Here is a 23,328-nt window from a genome sequence, read left to right on the forward strand (position 1 = left end):
GCATCATACTGTGTGTGAACACAGACACACACAAACACCCAAACTGAAACTAGCCAAAAGCACACAGGATACAGAGGGCGAGCGAGGTAGAGAGAGACAGGGAGAGAGAGAGAGCAGCGATACAACCAAAGTAATTACCACTTCAAAAAGGCCCCGCTCCATCCGAGAGGCCTCCCAGCTTTATTGAAACAACGCAAAAAAACATGAGCAGCGGGCACCGTAATGCCTCTAAAGTACGGGCTGTTATACCACACACACACACACACACACACACACACACACACACACACACACACACACACACACACACACACACACACACTGTGCCGGAGCCCTTTGTTAAGTCTTTGTGCAGTTTCATTTGGAAGATAAATAAGCATATGGTAAATATTTTAGGGACACGCCACTGTGCTCATCATTATTTATTGAAGATGTGTGTGTGTCCAAAGTGCAGAATGTTTACATAACATTCAAACATGCCCTCTTGCTTTTTTCATTAAGTGTGTTTTTTCTTGTATCTTACTCGTCCTGTTTGAAATTATGCAAATTAATGATTATCTTTTTCCGTCCAATAATCTACTTTGTGTGTGTGTGTATGTGTATGTGTGTGTGTGTGTGTGTGTGTGTGTGCGTGCGTGCGTGTGTGTGTGTGAGCTCCTTGTCTCGGTGTGTTCATGTAACCATAAAATGTGACAGAAAACTAAATAAAGAGTCTTGGAAAAAAAAGATTTAAAAGCAAAGGTAGCGCTAGACAGCTGGCACACACACACACACACACACACACACACACACACACACACACACACACACACACACACACACACACACACACACAGGCACACACACACACACATAGCCTGTCAAATGGCTCTGTCAGATTAAAAGGGTGTCATCATATTTGAGCTTTTCAAAACTATACGGCCATGTGTGTGTGCGTCCGTGCGAGTGTGTGTGTGTGTGTCTGTGAGTTGATATCTGTATATGACAAAAATACCAAAGACAATATGGAATTATTTATTGTGTTTATATATTATAATATGTTTTATATATATATATACAAAACAATTACAATCAATACATATATATATATACATATATATATATATATATATATATATATATATATATACATATATATATATATATATATATATATATATATATATATATATATATATATATATATATATATGTATATATATATATAAATAAAACAATTAAGTTCAATAAATAATTCCAATATATAGTATTATTATGTAGGTTATTTTCACCAAAAAAAGCCCTGACAGAGATGTGTTTGTGGGCTGACTGGGTCAAGTGGAGGAGAGGAGAGGAGGGTGACATGTGGATGAATGTCCAGGTAGAAGAGTCCTTCCCCAGGTGTTCGAGAGATCAAAGCTGCCTGAGGGCGGTGTGTGTTGGTGTGTGTTGGTGTGTGTTGTGATTATGATTATGTGGTGATATGCAGACACACAGTGGCCTCCTGCAAACCTGGATGGCGATCATTTACGACCAGAAAACAGAAAGTTTTGTAAAATATGAGATGCTAAACTCTGACATCCTTTTGGTGAATGATACTGTTTGATGTCTCTTTGATGGTTTAGGGATACACAGCACTCCCAGTACTTATTTACACAATATTTAAACATATGTGCATCGTTTAACAATGACTAGTTCCTGATCAAAATGGATCCTTCCTTAAACCGTCGTGTGTGTGAATACATGACTTCCACTCCAAGAAGAAGTGAAGGAAGTGAGAAAGCTTGAGAGCAGAGCCACACAGCAGCGGAGCTCTGGAGCGCCGTCACCAGTTGTGTTCTGAGCTGACACCCTCTTCCTCTCCCTCAGTGGAAGGTGGAAAATTCTACTGGAAGAAAAGCTCGATCGGATTTACAAAGAGAAAATTCCACCTGTCATATTTCAGTCCCCGTTGATTATGAGCAGGGCTGAGCGTGTTCTCACCAAATTAAACTCCGGCTCCATTAATAAACCCGTCTGTCCTCACCTTGTGTTAATAAGGTGCTAGTTGGCCATATTTCATGTGGAAATTGTGAAATACCGAGGGTAATTTTTAAACATAAAATGTTATTGCAGCAATATAGTTTACAGTTGCTGCAGTGCACGTCCAATTGAGCCGCTAATATGTTTTGGCTTTTAATGTGAAAATTATTGCGCTTTCTGTTAAGAGGAAATATTGTGCAATTACAGTTTCAAGCCTTCTATCGCTGCACATGTGGAGTTGATTTCATAGGAGGACTACAGTTAGATATATGGCAAACATTCAAGCACGGGGGTAAAAATACTTATGCACATAAATTTGAATAATGCCGACCTAATAACGTGACCAACGCCAATCAATTAATGTGCTTGAGTGCAGCGCTGCAGACACTCTGGATTGTATCAGAGCTATTTGCAAACTCCTGCAGCTGAGATTGTGAAGCATTAGCTGTGAAGCCGGCGCCCGTTAGAACCTAAGTGGCGTGCTTTCAGAGGAGAGCTGCGCAGGAACAGCCAGGTGAAATATTAAAGAAGTTCAGGACCAAACAGTGTTTTACTGACATCCAGATCCTGGCAGTCAGAGCGTCACCTGCAGCCTCTCCGACAGGTGAGGAGTTATGTTGGTAGGCAGATTGTACGCACATCTTTGAAACGACAAACCAGGAGTGCTGCTGAATGGAGATCAATACTTCTAGCAGATGATATATATATATATATATATATATAAATGAAAAATATATAATCATTTTACTTATTTTTGTTATTGTTACTCTGCCAAGTTCCCACATTCACAAAAATACTTACGACCAATCAATGCTATTATTCTGTCTTAATCCGATTTGACTTGGTTTATAGACAACATAGACAACACATTACTGGTATATGTACTGGTTGATGTGAAGAGGCTTAACATCAACCATGGTGAACAAGTACAACATGGACATGAGTAGTCCTGTGTGTTTGTTTCTCGAGGCTGGACACAAATAACTTCATTTAAGTGAAGGCTTCTGACCTTGAGGTTATCAGTATGAGCGGTGGAAGAGCCACATGATCATAAACAGTCACATGTCCAACGAGAGAAACGTCTTGTTCAATATGACACGCTGCTATCTGCCCGTTGACTCGTGACTCGCTTTAGCTCCTGCTGGTCGTTGAGTAGCTGCTGTCGAGCTCTTAGCTGCAGGTTGTGCTTCTACAGGCAGTGACCTCTGAGGAGGCAGTGACCTCTGAGGAGGCCGTGACCTCTGAGGAGGCAGTGACCTCTGAGGAGGCAGTGACCTCTGAGGAGGCAGTGACCTCTGAGGAGGCAGTGACCTCTGAGGCAGGACAGCTGAGAGGAGTTCTCGTCAGAGACTGAAATACTCTGCTCTTCCCCTCTGGTTTTCTTTCAGCGTCTTGGCTTGAGAGATAACTGCTGCTCTCCTGCTGAACTGCTTCTTTCCCCCTCTGAATGGGGAGGAACCGGCCTCTTTTTTTCCTCCTATGCTTATTTGAATTTTAATGAGCTTTTCACCTTTTTAAGCAGATGGATTAGGCTGGATTCCTCCATGAGAGTCGGGGTGAGTCTCTGTCACGTTTTTCACAAATTGTTTCAACTAGGCGAGTCCTTGAGTGGGTTTAGGGCTTTGAGTGGGTAATGTGCTGTCTCTCCCTTCTTTCTCCTCACTCTCTCTCTGTTGTCCCCTCCCTTTAATGAAATGAACAACTCTCTCTCTCTCTCTCTCTTGCTGGAGAGGATGGGGTGAGTCTCAACCGGATGCCTCACAGAAGCTGAAGAGGTAAGTCATGTGTGTGTATGTGCAGTTACATATTTGGTAATATAAGTCATTTGTATTTGGGGTGATACAAAAGCTGGACTGTTTATTTAAAGGGCGGGTTTTTATTGTGCCTACCTGCCGTTGTGTTTTCCTGCTTCGGGCAAATCCCTTTGATGGGCGTCCTCTCTCGCCTCCCACCTCTTCCCACATCCTCCTCCTCTTCCTCCGGTGTCACCTGGATGCCAATCTCCACCGGCTGCACCACCTTCCTCAGCTCGCCCCGCTGCGCCGGGTGATGAAGGCTCTGAAGAGTGGGACTCCCTCCTCCTCCTCTCCGGTCGCTCATCTTGTCATAGCAGCCATTGGCCAGCAGCGGCGTTTGGCACTGCTTCTTCTTGTGCTCGATGAAGAGGAGGATGTCCCCCAGCGGGTAGGTCATCTGGCATTGGCCGCAGGTCAGCAAGTCATGGTCGGCGTGGAGGCCGGGCGGCAGGGCGTGGGCCAGACTAGGCTCCAGCGGGTGGGGAGGGAGGCGGAGCGGGTGGAGCGGGTGGAGGGAAAGAGAGTCGGAGAGCAGGCCGCCATCTGGGAGCTCGACCTCTGCTGTCAACAAGAAAACCAGAAGAGACACGTCAGATTAATGCTGTTTGATCCTCACGTTGCTTAGCTTTGGAAAGCCAGAAAATTAAAAAGAAGCAGGTTTGAATTCCTTCGACTGACTAAATGTATGAGTGGGACATAACACTGAGATGACATAACACTGCGAGTGTGTGTGTGTGTGTGTGTGTGTCCTGTGTACCAGTAGCTTCTATCAAAAGGCTTCAGTTTGATTAAATTGCTTATCTGGTTGTTTAGAGACGTCCAATCATTTTCAATACTTTGGAACTTTTATTTGAATTAAAAGGCTGCGTATTTTTTTCTGAGGGAAAAAAGAAGAATAATTCAAGAGTAAGGGAAGAGAAATGATCCTTTATCTGTATCAGTGGTTCCTTTAGTTTGAAAAGCACGAATGTGTTTCTGAATATATATATATACATGTAGAAACACATGACACACTATAATATGCTGGGTTATATAGACCCCATGCTATGGACATTAAATTGTACCGAGTTCATTACTGTTAAAACACTGAGACACTGATACAAATTCATAATAAAAATAAATAGTAACTTCTGCCAATATAGGACCAAATGACGACAACAGTATTTGGCAAATAGCCAATCAAATTGCAGAGCAGCTTCAGGCGATTAGCCCCACTCAGCGCCAAACGTGTCCGATCCGGTTTCCCTGCCAGAGGCTTTGGATGCGTATTGTTTGCATGCACTCAGGCACTTGACATTGGGAGTGAGGGGCTATCCCCACATCGCTGCCTCTCGAGCCCAGCACTAATGAAACAACATTTTAAAATTATTATATCAGCCACTGATGTTAAATTGTAGAATAAAGATAAATAACAGCAGCAGGGGATTTTTTTGTCAGGTGTTAATATTGATTTCTCATTACCACTAAAACCATATTTTTCTGCTACCATTTGCCCCACTAAACCAAAACCCAACGCCTCTGCAAATATGTCGAGCATGTCATTGATTCCTGACCTTGTTTGGTGGTATCCACTTTAAATGAAGCACACAAAGCAGCATACTGTAGGTAGGTTCAACCAAAAAGGGAATTTTACCATTTAAAAATAATGCGATAGGACGGTAGAGAAACTACACAAAAACGTGTAAAACAATTATAATACGAAAACCAGGCAGTATCCGAAATCATCCTCTGACCCCTCAGATTTATCTGCACCTGATGGAGGGTTTCAAACATTGAATATAATAAAGTCCAGGTTATAAACTATGATTATGAAGTTATAGTAAATCATATAGGACACAAGCGCATATTTTACTGCGAGAAGTACCACAATTAAAATTCAAAAAAGGAGACTATAATGATAGTCTGTAATTTTTATGACTATATATAGTTAACCAAGCTACACCTAAATATATATATGAAAAATGTGTGTGTGTGTGTGTGTGTGTGTGTGTGTGTGTGTGTGTGTGTGTGTGTGTGTGTGTGTGTGAGAGAGAGAGAGATGCCCAATATGTATCTCATGCCACAACCTGAGGCACAGTGGAAATGCAATTGTAATACAGTACATATGTCATTATAGTATAAAAATGTATTGTTATGTTAATGTTTGCATTGTAATATTAATATCTACTTTTTATTTTGATGCTTTGGCAACATAATTTTTAATGAAACTTTCAGGCCAATCGAGATAAGGATGCTCTTCCTTTGGTTAAAGCTTTCTATGCCAAATGTATAATATACAATAGTTTTTTAGTTTAGTTATGTTTCTACGGCTACAGGAAGCATGTGTGTGTGTGTGTGTGTGTGTGTGTGTGTGTGTGTGTGTGTGTGTGTGTGTGTGTGTGCGCAGGTGTGCAGGCCTGAGATCTGTCAGCCCACATCCCCACACACCCACTGCATGTGTGCATGAGATGTGTCCCATCGTTTGCATGTGCACGTGTACATCATGGTGTACGTCGTGTGTGTGTGTGTGTGTGTGTGTGTGTGTGTGTGTGTGGCCTGCAGGCTGCAGCCATCTGTCCGCTATTGAAGTGAACAGCCATATACAGCAGAGTGTATCCTCTAATAAACATAGAGAATGAAAGCAGTGAGCTGACCTGGAACAAACGTCCACAGCTACACTCGTGCTGACGGGACTTCACTTCATCACAGAGATTCATGAGTCCCATAATATGATTTTTTATTAAAAAAAGACAGCCCAACCTCAAATATACAGTGAAGGCACACTGATCAACTGAGTCTGATTATTTTCAAACCACAGAAAAATATTTATATTTACACTTAAATGCAGATCTGTGTGCACGAATGCTCATAAATAAACTGTAAACACCTACATGTCCACAGCCAGAGCCCGTTTCAGTGTGTGTGTGTGTGTGTGTGTGTGTGTGTGTGTGTGTGTGTGTGTGTGTGTGTGTGTGTGTGTGTGTTTGCAAATGACAGACGCAAAGGAAAAAGCGTCACTTTGCCTGATTTACCTAATAAGGCCCGGGTGAGCGCTAATAGGATTTCAGTTAACCAAGGCTGAAGAAGAACAAAAAAATCAAAGGAAACGGAACGTCTAAAAATGAACCGCTCAAAAATAACACACGCCATCTACAGCGTGTGCAGGAACGGGAGAGCAACAGGTATTTAAGGAGCTAAACTCCCGGGGCTGCGAGTTCCTGTCGCCAAGGAGAAGTTTTCTGTGAGCAGCTCCCGTCTCCGGGTCTCTCTCTTCTGTGCTGCTAATCCATCTCCACCCTTCACGCTCTCCACACAAGCCTCACAATATTCACACACACAAATGAGATAGCATATTAGCTGCAAGCTGCTTCTCAAATATTTGTTTTCCCCTCTCTTCAATAGATTTTTATGTTTTCATGATCTTTTCCCATTTTGACTGATGAAAGCCTACAAAAGTCTCCCAGAAGGAGAAAGGTCTTTAAAGACTTGATGGAAACTATAACTTGACTTTACTGTTACTGCTTCCTCAACCACACACAGATACACATGCAAGGGCTGGAATCAAGATGAAATGCTTGTGGCTGAGACTGCACGGTACTCACACACACACACACACACACACACACACACACACACTCTCTCTCTCACGCAGATCAGAAGAGTCGGCACTCTCGGCATGGACACACTTTATTAGTCGCCCACAAAGCCATAGCCACACCTCCACATTTCTCCAAAGCCGAATATGGTTACCACACACACACACACACACACACACACACGCACACACACACACACACACACACACACACACACACACACACACACACACACACACTGCATTGACAGCTGCTCACTATAGCTCATCTTTCTCAACACTTTTGATCTGGAGGTTAAAATTACTCTTTTTTTGTTAAACATAACTTTTAAAAATGTCCAATTGGCTTCTGAAATGTTCCAAATGCTTTAAACAAAGGCAGATTCCAGAGAAGATCCCTGGTGGCAGTGATGCTGTACACACTGCATGATGTGCTATGAGGAGTCAGGCTCCACTTTTCTAGTATTTCTAATATTTTCTTGTACCCCTTGGTCACTACGTCACAGTGACATCTCGGGTTAGGAGTGAGACATTAGCTCAAGTCATTTTATTGAGTCGTGTTTTTTTAGCATTAATAATTTGTTCAGTATTCAAAGTCATTCGTTTATCTTGTTATTTTTTGGAGAAATTTTCCTCTTGTAAAAAACTGTAGAGCGTTGACTACAACGTGTTCCTTGGTGTGAGTGCATGTCTTGGGGCGCGGGGGGAAGCCCCGCTTTGAGTCGTGTTGCATGTCGTCTCCTCGCTTTCAGCTCATTTCCTGTCACCTCTCTACCGCCAGCTATCACGGGACAGGAAGGGCACCACCACTCAGAAGCATTCATTCTACTGAAACATACATGTTGGCGCTCCAGTAATTAAACAAATGCCTTCACAAGCAGAAATAGCAGGAATGCTTGAGAATAATCGTTCCACTGTTATGACTCGCAGCCTATTTTCAGATTTGACCTGATTTCAGAGGAAAACCTGTTTACCGCTGCGGCCCGTCAGGATTACGGCGTCGAGCAGCAGACGTGGGAGTGATCAGACATGTGCAGCTCATCCTCCACGTGTGTTTCAGTTTGATGGCGGTAGCAGTTGGACTAACATTTGACAATACAGATTCAAACTAGAGAAGGGAGGAGAGTGTGAGTAAGCACAGAGCCACCCGCCCGAGAGGTGCTGCGGGCGGCAGCAAGCGCTCCTCAGAATCACAGAGCAAACAGAGCAGAGCAGCTCCAAAATAATATAATTCTATAGCATCACATATCTTATGATTTCGTAATAAACCATTTACAAATGAATAACAGTACGTAATAATTTGATTTATCTAGAGTTAATATGCTCTCATTGCTGTTCAGCATAGACAATATTTTTAGCAGTTTACAAAATGTAATTAAACTAAAAGAGTTGATATCTTCAAACAAAACTGACAACAAATACTCTGAACAGAAATAAAGCTAAACGCACACACAAAACAGAAAAAGTCATTTAGTCCAATCATTTACAAAAGCTAGAATACATTATATATATATATATATATATATATTTATATAAACATATTCAATGTATTCTACTATCGCTCTATGCTGAACACATACAGTCAGCCACTGTCTGATGTGAATAAAAAGTGAGTGCAGAGACAGTAAAGTACCGAGTGTGCAGGTGTTGACAGTTAAGAAGTGAATGTGGTCTTTCAGCGCTGATGTCATCTGATTAACACACACACTCACACACACACTCACACACACACACACACACTCACACACACGTTTGCACCCAGCTACTCGTCTCATTGGCAGAGCCAGCGCCGCACTGACAGCCTGAGAGCTCCCCCTAGCAGGGAGAGGGAGAGAGACAGGGACACGGCCGAGGAGAGGGAGAGAGAGTGTGTGTGTGTGTGTGTGTGTGTGTGTGTGTGTGTGTGTGTGTGTGTGTGTGTGTGTGTGTTGGGGATTGATGTGTGGTGTTGAAGGTGAGCCGTTGACAGACAGACAGCTCACCAAGCCTCAGCTGAGCAAACCAACACTCTGGAATGCAGGCTATGGTGTGTGTGTGTGTGTGTGTGTGTGTGTGTGTGTGTGCGTGCGTGTGTGTGTGTGTGTGTGTGAGTGTGTGTGCTGTAGTATCAGTAGTGGGAGAGTGTGTACAGCTTGCTGATGAACACAATGAGTTACGGCATGCTCTGGAACTGGAAACACTCGTTACACACACACACGTGTTGAGGAGCCTCACTCTGTATGTTGCATGTATGAACATTTATGAAACTAAGTATTTGTTGTGTTCTTCTCAAACCAGAAATAACCACAGCTGGCATCTAAAGGACCATGTTATCCAATATAGCATACACATATATTTTTTCACCTACCTACAGTGGTGAATACAATTATATTTTGTTGTCCATGGCTTTACAAATAAATTGAAATAGAAAATGTCCATAACAATGTGTTTTTCTCAAACTATTTGCTGGATGTTCTGTACAAAACACATCTGTCAATTGTTTTAATTGCGACTATTCCTTTAGTTGCAATGAAAACTGTGTGTTGTTCATCTCAGTGAACTAAAGTCTCTACAATACGGAGGACATGTATTTAAAATAATGAATGACATGACGATTAGGCATATCATTATGTATTCATTACAATCAGCTGCAACACTTAATACGACTCATTTATGAAGAAGTTAGGAGTCTCTCTCTCTCTCTCTCTCTCTCTCTCTCTCTCTCTCTCTCTCTCTCTCTCTCTCTCAGTGACAAAGACTTAGCCCCAGCAGGGTGCACGGCTATTTGACAAGCCAAAGGGAAACATGCATCTCAAGTGGGCGATTGCAATTACACGGAGCTCTCTGTGTGTGTGTGTGTGTGTGTGTGTGTGTGTGTGTGTGTGTGTGTGTGTGTGTGTGTGTGTACAATGGGAGCTCTCGTCCTGTTTGCGTCTCTTCACGCTAAATCCGCCTCTTGGAGGTTATTTGCAGTGAATGAGAAGCAGACGCACGTCTGCCCCTTCGGGTGCAAACTGTCTGGACGTGGCGATGCCAAAACCTGCACCCAAATATACGGATCTCCACCGCTGCCTGTTTATCTGTTCACACCACAAAGATGATCAGAAAGAGAAGAAGATGAATTCGAGAATAATTTTAAGCTTTCAGAAAACAGAAGTGTGCAATGTGGGCTTCAATATCTCTTATTTTTTGAGTGTATGAATATTGCATTACAACTGAGGCAACTGTCAACGTGCATTTAAAAAGCTAAGGAATCTGTCTCAACATTCCAAACAATTCTTATCGCCAACAAAAGACAAACGAGGTGGAGGAGCTCTTCATCTTCTCCTCTGTTCCTCCTTCTCAGAGCTTATTTAATTAATGCACAATATAATATGTTGGACTGTAATGCATCATGTTGTGAAATCCAAATAAAAAGTGCTCAGATTAAAACATAGGTCAGTGGGATTTTATGACCTGACCGCTTGAGAAGAATTATGAGTATTGTTGGTGTGTGTGTGTGTGTGTGGGGGGGGGGTGTATCCATGTGACAACATACACATATATAAGTGTGTGTGTGTGTGTGTGTGTGTGTGTGTGTGTGTGTGTACTCAAGCATACTAAATTGCCGAGCATCTCTTACACATAAATTATGGAATATATAGAACCGTGCTGCCGCCTGAATGGTGATAAATCAGACAGGCGGGTCAAACCTGCTCTGTGGACACGACGACTGCATTTTACACTTCACACACACTCATGAGCACACACACACACACACACACAGTGACCTTAAAGCAGCTTGGTTACAATACAAACAGGAAGCTCTTTTAGCTTCTGGAGGCCCGTTACCTGTCTGTCCCATGGTGTGAATCACTTCTAATACGGGCCGTGACGATGTGACGGTGACCCAGTTCTAAAGTAAGCGAGCACACGGCCGGCCTCACACACGATGCAGCTGTTAAGCAATCACATCTGCACTTGTCAGGAGAGGATCTGAGTGTGAGCCACATGCATGCTCTTTAGGTTGAGCCTGAAGAGTGAGGCACCCAGCAGGCCCAAGACCGGAGGACTCAGAGCCGAGTCTCTCCTGGAAATATGCTGTTACCTTGTTACATTGTAACGGCGCTCCATTGTACGCACTGGGCCACTGAAGTGCACATGACACAAGAGATCTGATCCCACAGGCTTCAAGACAAGTCTTTCCAAATAACCTCCAGCCGAGTAAAGAGAGGAGCAGAACTGAATGTGACTGAGCAGCATTTGAAAAGCATCTCTGAGTGAGACTTCACTGCACCTGTTGTAAATCAATAGCAGTTTGCCAGCTTTGTCCTCACGGTGTCCCTTCTGCTGCTGAGACTTGAACTCCTGCATGCAGCTCGCTGCTGCTGTCAGGACTCCGCAGCTGCAGCACATCTGCAGCTGAAAAACTCATCTGAGGCCAGGAGAAAATATCACTGCTGAGAAGTTTAGCGGCAAAAATGTCCGCGCCAAAAGATGAAGTGTTTGCGTTAAATAAGGAGGAAGAGCGATGCGTTTGCTCTTTTCATCTTTTGCCTAATTTAGGTTTGGCATATGACATACAAAAAGGTGAGTGTTTCTCTTTCTAAAATATCCAATGTATTTTCTCGCGACCGTTCCGTTCCTTTAACATCGTATTAATACTCCACATTATTATAATATCTGCTTCATGTCAACGTGTTTGCCGTAAATGCCGTCACTAACTCACTCTGCTTAACTGCTTGTGGGCAAACCCTGGAATGTTTCTGTCAAGGCGTGCAGGGTATTAAATAATCCAAACCGAGCATTAATATTACAAAGTAGAAGCTTTGCAGCCACGCAGCAGAAAAACATGGAACGGGACAAACAGGCTGGCACGAGGCAGGAACGTGTCATCAGAGACGCGGTGACCGGAGAAGAGGAGCGCCTCTCCAGGTCCAGCGCGCTGCGAGGCTTCTGCCGCGGCGCGCGAGAAGCAGCTCTGCCGCTGCAAGGACTGGATCCATCACTTCCCTGCGCGGCGCTATAAGGAAGTTTAGTAGTTGGCTCATATGTTCAAATAAATTATCGGCCGTGGTCTTTAGGCAAAATGCGAAAATAATTTGTTCGAATTAAATTAAATCATAACTGACTTATTTGTGTGTGTGTGTGTGTGTGTGTGTGTGTGTGTGTGTGTGTGTGTGTGTGTGTGTGTGTGTGTGTGTGTGTGTGTGTGTGTGTGTGTGTGTGTGCGTGTGTGTGTGTGTGTGTGTGTGTTCATGTAGTATAGAACGATCTAAACAGAGCTGTGTTTAATATGCTCTTTGGGAAGGAACGACATCTGCTTATAAAAAAAGCGTAAAAAAGTATTTTATTTCTGATTTAAATTGATGGAGAGGAGAATTATATTTTTGTATTCAGTTGAAATTGAAGAGTAATATTCAATTTGGTTATGACGCTGGTTATTAATTAAATTCAAAGTAAAAGCGAAATAATAAAGAAGTCCTCTCTCTTTTGACTTGCAGGGAGAAATCAGCTCAGACTTTCCCTCATTTCTGCCGATGTGTAAATGTGCTCTAATAATAGCGGGCTATGTATAGACCCTAATAATCAGTTAAGTACATTATGGCCTTTATCTAATTGTGCCAGTGAACCAGGAGAGGAGCGCATGGCCTCCAGGACGGACTTCGACAAACTTTCCGCTCCAAGTCAGAACATGTTATTTTTCACGCAGCGATCATCCAGGTAAAAAGCAGCTCAGCGTGTCGGTGCCAGCGGAGAGGAGAGGCGGGCTGTGCGCTGTGCGTGTGGATGTGTGCCGGATACTTACGCGTGGGTTCTCTCTGGGACAGGTGCTGCGGGTTCCCCTGCTTGCGTCGGGACATCGCCCTGGCATTTACACTGGCATCGCCCGGAGAGCGGCGCTGGAAGGGTCGGCTCTCCTCCTGCTGCTGCTCGTGTATACCGGCCGCAAACTGGCCCCAAAAACCGTCCGCTGGCTGGCCACTCCAAACTGACCACTCTGCGCTGGCCCCAAATGTGGCCCTTTGAATTGACCCCTGCGCGGCGGGTCTCCCTGCAGCGAGCAGCGGCTCCGGCGCTCTGCGGTGAGCGGCCGTGGCGCGGCGCGGGGCGGCCGGGTCGCCGGTCGGAGTTCAGTGCGCAGGAGAGCCTCGGTGGAGCGGGAGCGTAGTCCGGTTCTACCTCCGCAGCCGTCACACCTTCTGTCAGAAAAGAGCGGAAAAGGGAGCGGAGTTTGTTGGAGTAAAGTGCGGCGCGGCGCGGGAGGTCGGCGGCCAGCTCCGGATGGACAGTCACTACTTGTGTCCACTCTCCGGCCACCCTGGACACAGCGCGTCCCTGTCCGGACAAAGCAGGTGAAATGACGCCAATTAACGTCTGAAAGTGTGTCAAACAGGAATCCAACGTCCTCCTCGGTACTTCTCTGGGAGTCGCCAAGTGGTGGGCACTTCTTCTGCTGCACTGGCAGCGCAGCCGGGCGGGCGGGTTACGCGTTCACTGTGGAAGTCAAAGCCCGGTGCTGGTGTGAGGACAGACTGCCACCCTCTCTTGTCTTTGTGCTCGCGCAGAGTCCCGCATCCCCGGGCAGTGTGCGGCAGTGTGCGGCAGTGTGCGGCTGTGTGCGGCTCTGTGCGGCTCTCTGGCTTCTACAATGGGAGAAAACTCAAGTTCAAGTGCGGACGTGACGTTCAGTCTGCGGTGAGAAGGGAGAGTGGAGACTGAAGAGCACTGGGGGCGACTAGTGGTGGCTTTCACACACACACACACACACACACACACACACACACACACACACACACACACACACACACGCACACACCCTCGCGCAGGCAGCGGCGGTCAGAGCGCCAGTCCTCTCACCGCGTCTCATCACTGTTAGAATGGGGTTTATTCCTGTTAAATTGTGACCTGAGGGGCTTCCGTATCTCGTCCACAGGACGCTGGACCCTTTGCAGGAGCATGCATTCATATTTAAAAATGCATGCAGGCTCGCAGTGCGAAATTATGCGCCGATCGCTACACTTTCCCATTGTGCTGGATAGCGTGCATACAATTATCTGATTATTAAATATTATTTAAACTCTACACTCTACACTACGTTGATCCACGTGGGTGCACACACCTTTACCACAATAGAGGCCTATAATACAATCCGTTATAATTAATTTACTCTATTTGTTATCGTTTTATAATTTTTATTGACCAATTGATCAGATCCACATATTTTTTACAAGTTTCCTACAATAGGGATGTACGCCTCATCAAATCTTTCATATAGCTGGCTGTAATTTCATACGACATATTCTCACTGTTGCGTCCTGGTGGCCTAGATATGCGCACACATTTATGGATCACACACATTCCACCAACATGTATTAATATTTAACAATAAGGAGCTTGCAGTGTATTAATACACACGCAATTGATTCATCATATTTATTAGAATGTGGTATCAATATCAGAAAATAATTATCAATTTAGGTGTAGGGCTTTTAATAGGGCAGCTTTGTGATTTTATGGTGATGTCAAGGGGAAGACGTGAATTAGGATTAACAGTTTACACGTTGAAGGATTTGACCTCATCCAGAGAGTTTCAAAATAAAATGAGAATTAAAACAGAGCACAAGAGAAAAGTCAACACCATCAAATACTGTACTGGTGTGTGTGTGTGTGTGTGTGTGTGTGTGTGTGTGTGTGTGTGTGTGTGTGTGTGTGTGTGTGTGTGTGTGTGCCTCTCCAGCTGCACCAGCAGTAAAAAGAGAGGCAGACACAGTGATGCTCATCCTCACTCGTCCCTTTGGGAGGGGAGAAGGAGAGTCAAAAGCAAAAGTAAAATTGGGTGGCTTATGGGGAGCGTGTGTGTGTGTGTGTGTGTGTGTGTGTGTGTGTGTGTGTGTGTGTGTGTGTGTGTGTGTGTGTGTGTGTGTGTGTGTGTGTGTGTTCGTGTGCAGACAGAAAAGTGGGTGAGAGTGAATGTCTAAGTTGCAGTAGCTGAACAGTGGCATCTCTATAATGAAACCCACCTGGCTCGGTTTAGATTAGAAGAACAGAGTTTCTTAAAGCAGAGGTGTGAACTAGTGGCCATCAGCCTCCACTAGAACTACGGCTGCCAGCCCTTCATCCCCGCAGCGCCTCGTCTGAGCTGGATTAGCTGCTATCACATTCCAAAAACACTCCTTATTTTTTTCCCTTCTTCATCTGCATGTCTGCGTCTCAACTTTGTCGCTCCATCTCTATCCTCAACCCCATGGCTTACAGACGAAAGGGGGTGGGGGGATACAGGCCTCAGGCTTTTTTTTTTTATCCCACTCTACCTCGCATCTAGACAAGCCTCTAGTTTGTTCCTGGGCCAGGTGTTGTCAGAGCGGCAGATCATCCGCAGAGAGCGCTTCTCCCCATCCCTCATGCGCCGGCTTTGTGTTTGGACTTCTCGCTGCTTTTCCCGCATCGCCTCGAGTGCTGCCCGCTTCTTCCTCCGTCCCTCTTCATCGCTCTTTCTTTCTATACATCGTCACAGGGGCTCATCTCGCTGCTTGCTGCCTCCCAATAAGCCAAAAGCCTCTCCTTATTTCAGCAGTATCCTGTAGGAGGACATAAATAGATTTCCCATGCTCATTTACAAGAAAAAGGAGAGGATGGCAGGTTCGTCCAAGTGTCTTTGTCGCACGCATAACAGAACACCCACTTTCATTTGGAAGCGATACATGCGGCACTTTGTCACAATAACAGCCGACAGAGAGCATTATGTTGAAATGTAAATCATTGTCATTTTTAAGGCGCGACTCAGTGCCAGTGTTTGTTTGTTTTTTCATGAAGATATGGGATTAAAGCTGCTCTGAGCGGCTCGTGGACGGACGGAAGAGAGGAGACGAAGCTGTCGTCATTGTCGCTCATGCAGTATTCTATCTCAGGGAAGCCTCCAGAACATTCATGTTCAGGTTCTTGCCGTTTCTGGTTTGAGCCCTGCTAATGTTACAACGTGTAAATCACTTCCTATTGCAGCTTTAATGTTTTTAAGATGTTATGTTGCCTTTGTGGACCATTTCCATATGATCGCAGGCTCCTAAATCCTCACTGTCGTGGAATCATGAGTGCATTCTGTGCCAAGTGACACTCCAGGCCAGCACCGCTACCCGGATGTGCTTCTTGTCCTTGCAACCTGATTGGCTCATTAGTCAGATGGGCGACAGGTGCATCATTCCCACTTTCTTATTGGACATTTTTTCGAAGGCGATTTCTCACTTAAAGGCCATCAGTGTGAGTTATGGCGGATGGCTCCCGGCATCCTGCTTTTGCCCTTCCTTCATTTGCATATATATATGCGGTTGTTTGTTTTTATGTTAATGCTAAATAAGCCTTTTTTCTCCCCCTTCCTATCTCACATCGCCTTGGTTGGGCGGTTAAGTTTTAATTAGAGGGACGTGGAGGTGTCCTTTAGAGTTTTAAGATCACTTTCCCAACAACTGTTCACCACTAAACTGCTAATATTGATGTTTATGTGTTCAGATGCATTCTGGGAGATAAAGCAGGGTGTGGGGAGGAACAGATCTGCACATCGAGCTCTCTACTTTAAAGAAAAGCCATGATGGGAATGCTCTCAGCCAATAGGAAGCTAGTATTCTGGGGAGAGATGCAGCTGGTGAATACCCTTTTAATCGAGCAGCTTTTATCTGATAAAAATCCCATATGCTGATGAAGTATGTGGTAATATCTCCTGAAAATGAAGTCAGTGTAACTTTTTTATTTATTCATTTTTGTCAAATCATGAAGATAAATTGCCGAGGTTAAAAGGTTCCTTCTTGACCTTGGAAATAGCAGCTCAGGGTCCATTTAGTTAGTCTTTCATGGCTTTTGATCTTATCAAATGATCTTCATCAGCAGATGGGCTTTTCTTTCTGAGCACTTCAAAGTTCATTCTTAACCTTGAAAACAAGGTTTCAGTAGCAAATGAAGATCAGGTGGTCTGGTGGAAAGCTCCAGAATGGACCTTGTGGTGACAGTGTTTACTCAAAGCGAAGAAGATACATTTAAGTCAAGTCAAAGTTTGTTTAAAACAGAATTAAATGCAAAATGTATTGAAACTCTAAACCCGGCAGTATGCTGTAGCAGGTCCTGTGAGCCGCTTACACATCCTCCTTAATGTCAGCAGCAGCAACTCAAAGGGAGATTGTATTTTTTCCTCCAGTCATCAGTAATGAAACCCAGATTAGAAGGCAGGTGTTGATGTGATGAGCTCTGCTCAGCTGAGTCTGATGACCCTCTGCACTCAGACCTGCAATGCAACACCACCCTCTATTGGTGAGCCACGGACATGCAAACACCTCTTTTCAGTGTGTGTGTGTGTGTGTGTGTGTGTGTGTGTGTGTGTGTGTGTGTGGTGGATTAGCGGACTCCCTCATTCTGAGTGTCCACACTGTGTGAAGGTGTGCAGTGGATCGCTCTGCTGTGTTCTGTGTGTGCACACTGTTGCATGCTGTAGCCTGCAGGCGGATTTCAACACTTTACAGATCTTGTATGTGCTTCTCTTTGGGGCTTGCAATGGTTTATTAAAAATGTTATTCAGCGAGGCTCATTATTACAGGTTCTAAATGAAGTGTTAAGTGAATAAAACGCTGCTGTGATAGTCTCTGCATGGGTTGAAGAGCGAGCGTTTGAGGGCTAGTGGAGAAACGCAGAAGCCCTTAAGCACAATTATGGATATCAAAGTTGAAATTATTCCTTTTAAAGGGGAAATGCTAATCATAGATTTATTTAGAGCAAGTTAGCAGCAGCACTGAGCTCTCATTACCAACACACACTCTCACACACAAACATGTGTGCACTCTCACTTCAAGACCTTTTACTCTCTCACACTCTTTTTTCCTTCCTCCTCTCTTTTCAAAGAGATTTATTTTCAGAATAATTAATTCCACCGCAATTAGAGTCGTGGTTAATGTATATGTTGGTCATTATTCAGGGTCTCATATAATGAGGCAGAGAGTGGAAACAAGAAAAGAGGATGCGTTCTCAACTCAAAGTGTAATGTCCTAATTAGCTTTGCCTTCAATTAGAGCTGTAGATGAGCAGACCGGCCTGTAGTGCCTTCATGTAGCTTTATGTACTGAGAGACTCACACAATGGTTTTAGTGTACGGCTGTAAAAAAGTGTGTGGAGTCTTAAATAGTGAAAAAAAAGACCTGAGAAACAATTCCTGAGTTTGTTCTGAAGACATACATCTAAAAACATTTGAAAAGCAAATTAAGAAAACTTTCATTTGAAATATTTTATAATCTTTATTAGCCAGAATGTGAAATGACCACGACCTCTTAACAGTACAGAACATTGTCAATTCAACACATTGCAAGATGTCGGTTTAAGCAACCCACTTGGCTAGGCTGAGGAAAGAACGGACCAGGAGTTGTGGTGTTACACACCTTCTTCCAGCCACCATGGACACAAACAGCCTGCGTGTGTGTCTGTGTGTGTGTGTGTGTGTGTGTGTGTGTGTGTGTGAGAGGCTAACGGAGGTGAGAGGGATCATAGCTCCCATAATGATATTGCAGTATATGAGGGAAGAATACATCTATGATAAAGAGTTAAGAAACCCTTCTGATGAACCAAGCTATGAATTCTGCCAACGATGCCAACACATTTATATATATGTACATCATCCAGCTAGAGATTCACCAGCTAGGACTCCAACCAGTCGATGAGACCTTGGTAACTTGGTTATTTCCAATAGAGAGGCAGGAGTTAGATTTACACAATTGTTTTGTTTATTAATTTGTTTATTGGAACTATTTGAGAATTCCTCCGAAATCAGAGTAAACTTTGGTCATAAGTATATAGAGCAATTAGTTTAAATCAATTGGTATTGTGAACATTGAGGATGATGCTGCAGTCATGTCAGTGGTATATATATATATATATATATATATATATATACCTAATACAACCATTATAAAGCAAGAAGTGAAAAACACCTGTATATGTTTTTGACTTGAACAGCAAAAATCTGAAGATTGAATTGGAAGCTACATCAGAACATAGAGGTCCACCCCTTCCACACACACACACACACACACACACACACACACACACACACACACACACACACACACACACACACACACACACACACACACACACACACACACACACACACACACACACAGCTAGAACACTGAGCAGCCTGTGATAGGCTAGATAGGTCTGACGGAGGCCCCGGCTATGAGCCGGAGACGAGGCCGGCGGCCACCAGACCAAACACAAGTGTTGTGTCAAAGAGAAACGTGGAGTAGGAATACATCAGGTTAGCTTGGCAGCCGGACGGCAGGCTGACTTCCATCAGAGTCCCTGGAGGAGCGGGGGAGTGAGCAAACAAGCGAGTGAGGGAATGCACAGCCCAGAACACACACACACACACACACACACACACACACACACACACACACACACACACACACGTGCAAACGTTGGCATTTGAAAATGTAACCCAGCGCTGCCAAGCTCTGTATTCCCCACATTGGTTCCGTCCTCAGACGCTCATCCTGAACCCAGAGGTGGTGAGCCAAGTCCACGCGATTGTTTTAAAGAAGCTCTCATGTCCTTTTCTGTTCCGGTGTCACATGACCTCTGGCCGTCTCACCCCACACGTTCTGCTTTTGAGAAGACAGCCAGAACACACTGACCATCAGGGCAAATCAAACAAGCAAGTCTCCTCCAGTGTTCAGAGAGAGGAGGCTGGATGAGGAGGCTGGATGAGGAGGCTGGATGAGGAGGCTGGATGAGGAGGCTGGATGAGGAGGCTGGATGAGGAGGCTGGATGAAAGATGATAGCAGGATATGATGTGGCTGACAAAGTGTTGCTGCAGGCGATGAACACACTCAATATGTAAACTCATACAAGCTGGTTGACTCGAGTCAGTAGATCACCATGCAAAGAAAAAAGATGCACAATCTCACATGAATGACAGATTTTCAGGAGATAACTGAAATTAAATAAGTCAGGAAAGCAGCACAGTTTGAACCCTCTCACCTGCACTGCAAGACTTTGGGTTCAATTTAGTAAAATATGACATAACATAATGGTAATATTTTGAAAAAAAGAGTTGTCAAAATGTTAGAAAACGCTCTCTCTCTCTCACACACACACACACACACACACACACACACACACACACACACACACACACACACACACACACACACACACACACACACACAGACAGACATTCACTGGTGTTCAGCGTTTATCAGGCTGAACCGCGACTGACTCCTGAGCCAAGCCCATCCATCACTGCTCTCTCTCTCTCTCTCTCCATCACTGCTCTCTCTCTCTCTCTCTCTCTCTCTCTCTCTCTCTCTCTCTCTCTCTCTCTCTCCCTCTCTCTCTCTCTCTCTCTCTCTCTCTCTCTCTCCATCACTTCTCTCTCTCTCTCTCTCTCTCTCTCCATCACTTCTCTCTATCTCTCTCTCTCTCTCTCTCTCTCTCCATCACTTCTCTCTATCTCTCTATCTCTCTCTTTCTCTCTCTCTCCATCACTTCTCTCTCTCTCTCCATCACTGCTCTCTCTCTCTCTCTCTCCATCACTTCTCTCTCCCTCTCTCTCTCTCTCTCCATCACTTCTCTCTCTCTCTCTCTCCATCACTTCTCTCTCCCTCTCTCTCTCTCTCCATCACTGCTCTCTCTCTCTCTCTCTCTCTCTCTCCATCACTTCTCTCTCCCTCTCTCTCTCTCTCCATCACTTCTCTCTCTCTCTCTCTCTCTCTCTCCATCACTTCTCTCTCTCTCTCTCCATCACTTCTCTCTCTCTCTCTCCATCACTTCTCTCTCTCTCTCTCTCGATCACTTCTCTCTCTCTCTCTCCATCACTTCTCTCTCTCTCTCTCCATCACTTCTCTCTCTCTCTCTCCATCACTTCTCTCTCTCTCTCTCTCCATCACTTCTCTCTCTCTCTCTCTCTCCATCACTTCTCTCTCTCTCTCTCTCTCCATCACTTCTCTTTCTCTCTCTCTCCCTCTCTCTCTCCATCACTTCTCTCTCTCTCTCTCTCTCTCTCTCCATCACTTCTCTCTCTCTCTCTCCATCACTTCTCTCTCTCTCTCTCTCCATCACTTCTCTCTCTCTCTCTCCATCACTTCTCTCTCTCTCTCTCCATCACTTCTCTCTCTCTCTCTCCATCACTTCTCTCTCTCTCTCTCTCTCCATCACTTCTCTCTCTCTCTCTCTCTCTCCATCACTTCTCTCTCTCTCTCTCCATCACTTCTCTCTCTCTCTCTCTCCATCACTTCTCTTTCTCTCTCTCTCCATCACTTCTCTCTCTCTCTCTCTCCATCACTTCTCTCTCTCTCTCTCTCCATCACTTCTCTCTCTCTCTCTCTCCATCACTGCTCTCTCTCTCTCTCTCCATCACTTCTCTCTCTCTCTCTCCATCACTTCTCTCTCTCTCTCTCCATCACTTCTCTCTCTCTCTCTCCATCACTTCTCTCTCTCTCTCCATCACTTCGCTCTCTCTCTCTCCATCACTTCTCTCTCTCTCTCTCCATCACTTCTCTCTCTCTCTCTCTCCATCACTTCTCTCTCTCTCTCTCCATCACTTCTCTCTCTCTCTCTCTCCATCACTTCTCTCTCTCTCTCTCTCCATCACTTCTCTCTCTCTCTCCATCACTTCTCTCTCTCTCTCCATCACTTCTCTCTCTCTCTCTCTCCATCACTTCTCTCTCTCTCTCTCTCTCATGTTGGACAAACCAACATGCGGGGCCAGTAGTCGCTCAAGGAATTGAAATCTGCTTCCAGGGTGAACTGCTCTGTTTCAATCCTAAAGAAGTGGCCAGCGTTACAATAAGAGCCAAGGAGCTTAATCAAATGAAATTCAAAGGAGCCACATATACAACATTCAAAACACTAGTATAGATGCAAACAAGGGCTACTGGTGATCACGGGAACAGGCTCATCCTATGCGTGGATCAGACGCGTATGGCAGTGAGGTGCAGCGCTGCTGAGGGAGGGAAAGTCCTCTAGAATTCCTAGCAAAGTAGACGAAGGCTTTAGAAAATAAGCGGATCAAGGTCCAACTATTGTGGATCAGTCAATACAGATGTACAGAACACAATCACAAACATGTACTACCGAGTTATAGCACCTCTCTTCTATGGAAACATATTTTGCAGCTCATATTGTGCATATATTTTTTTCTATTACATTCTTATTTTTTTATTTTTATGGGTTGCTTTAACTATGTTTTAATCGTTATTATTTGTTTTTACTATATGTGTGGCATTCTTTTGAAGGAAGAGTGCGATCAAAATGAAATGCATTATTATTATTATTATATATTTTTTCCATATATGGCTGTTTCTGAGGATAAACTCAGGACATCATTATTCATATTTAGACAACCTTTCTTAAATCCTTCTCAGTAAGAAGTGAGACATGTTGTATGATTATATGAAATCCTCCTCTCAGTGTGGGTTATTAAAGTGTGCGCCTGGTTGCCGGTCCTCCGCTGCCCTCTGCTGGTCACTCTGTCGTCACGTGGAACCGGAGCAGCTCCTCAGTGCTGCATGTTAGTGATAATAATAATAATAATAATACCTCCATGCTGATGCTATAGGCTCTATTTCCCATTATGTCCTGTCATTGTGATTGAGGTTGTTATTCAATTGAATTGCAATATTTTACAATAGGATTTACTATTACTTCATTCAATATTGGTAATGTGTAGCAATACTGTTTTTGTAGAGGGAGAGGGGGATCGGACTTCCCAAACTGACCTTTTAACCTGTGGATGCATACATACAGGGAAACTGTCAGATAACCAACCACTGCTATTATCTACTCCACTGCTTATTCTGTTGAAGCGGCTAAAATTCACATTCGTTTGAATAACAATGTATTAACACAACGTGAAACCCATGTTTGGTGTGAAAGGTGTTTCTGGGTCTGCAGCTCCTCTGTTCCAGAGCTCCGCTCATTGTTTATCTGTTTGGCTCTCAGCTTCACTCTTTGGTTCACGC

General features: G+C 44.3%; 1 protein-coding gene across 1 annotated transcript in view; it reads right to left on the bottom strand.

The window, feature by feature from the left end:
- The window catches only part of bcl11ba (BCL11 transcription factor B a), a gene marked incomplete at both ends in the record, with an annotated part of 36,763 nt that extends 23,570 nt beyond the window's left edge, over positions 1 to 13,193 (bottom strand). The window contains 2 exons of the mRNA XM_079226877.1: positions 3,891 to 4,358; positions 13,139 to 13,193. Of these exons, the coding sequence (XP_079083003.1) occupies positions 3,891 to 4,358; positions 13,139 to 13,193 (523 nt within the window). The remainder of the gene's footprint in view (positions 1 to 3,890; positions 4,359 to 13,138) is intronic.
- Between the last annotated feature and the right edge of the window lie 10,135 nt (positions 13,194 to 23,328).

The sequence above is a fragment of the Taurulus bubalis genome (assembly GCF_910589615.1).
Source record: "Taurulus bubalis genome assembly, chromosome: 1".
Taxonomy (NCBI): Eukaryota; Metazoa; Chordata; class Actinopteri; order Perciformes; family Cottidae; genus Taurulus; species Taurulus bubalis.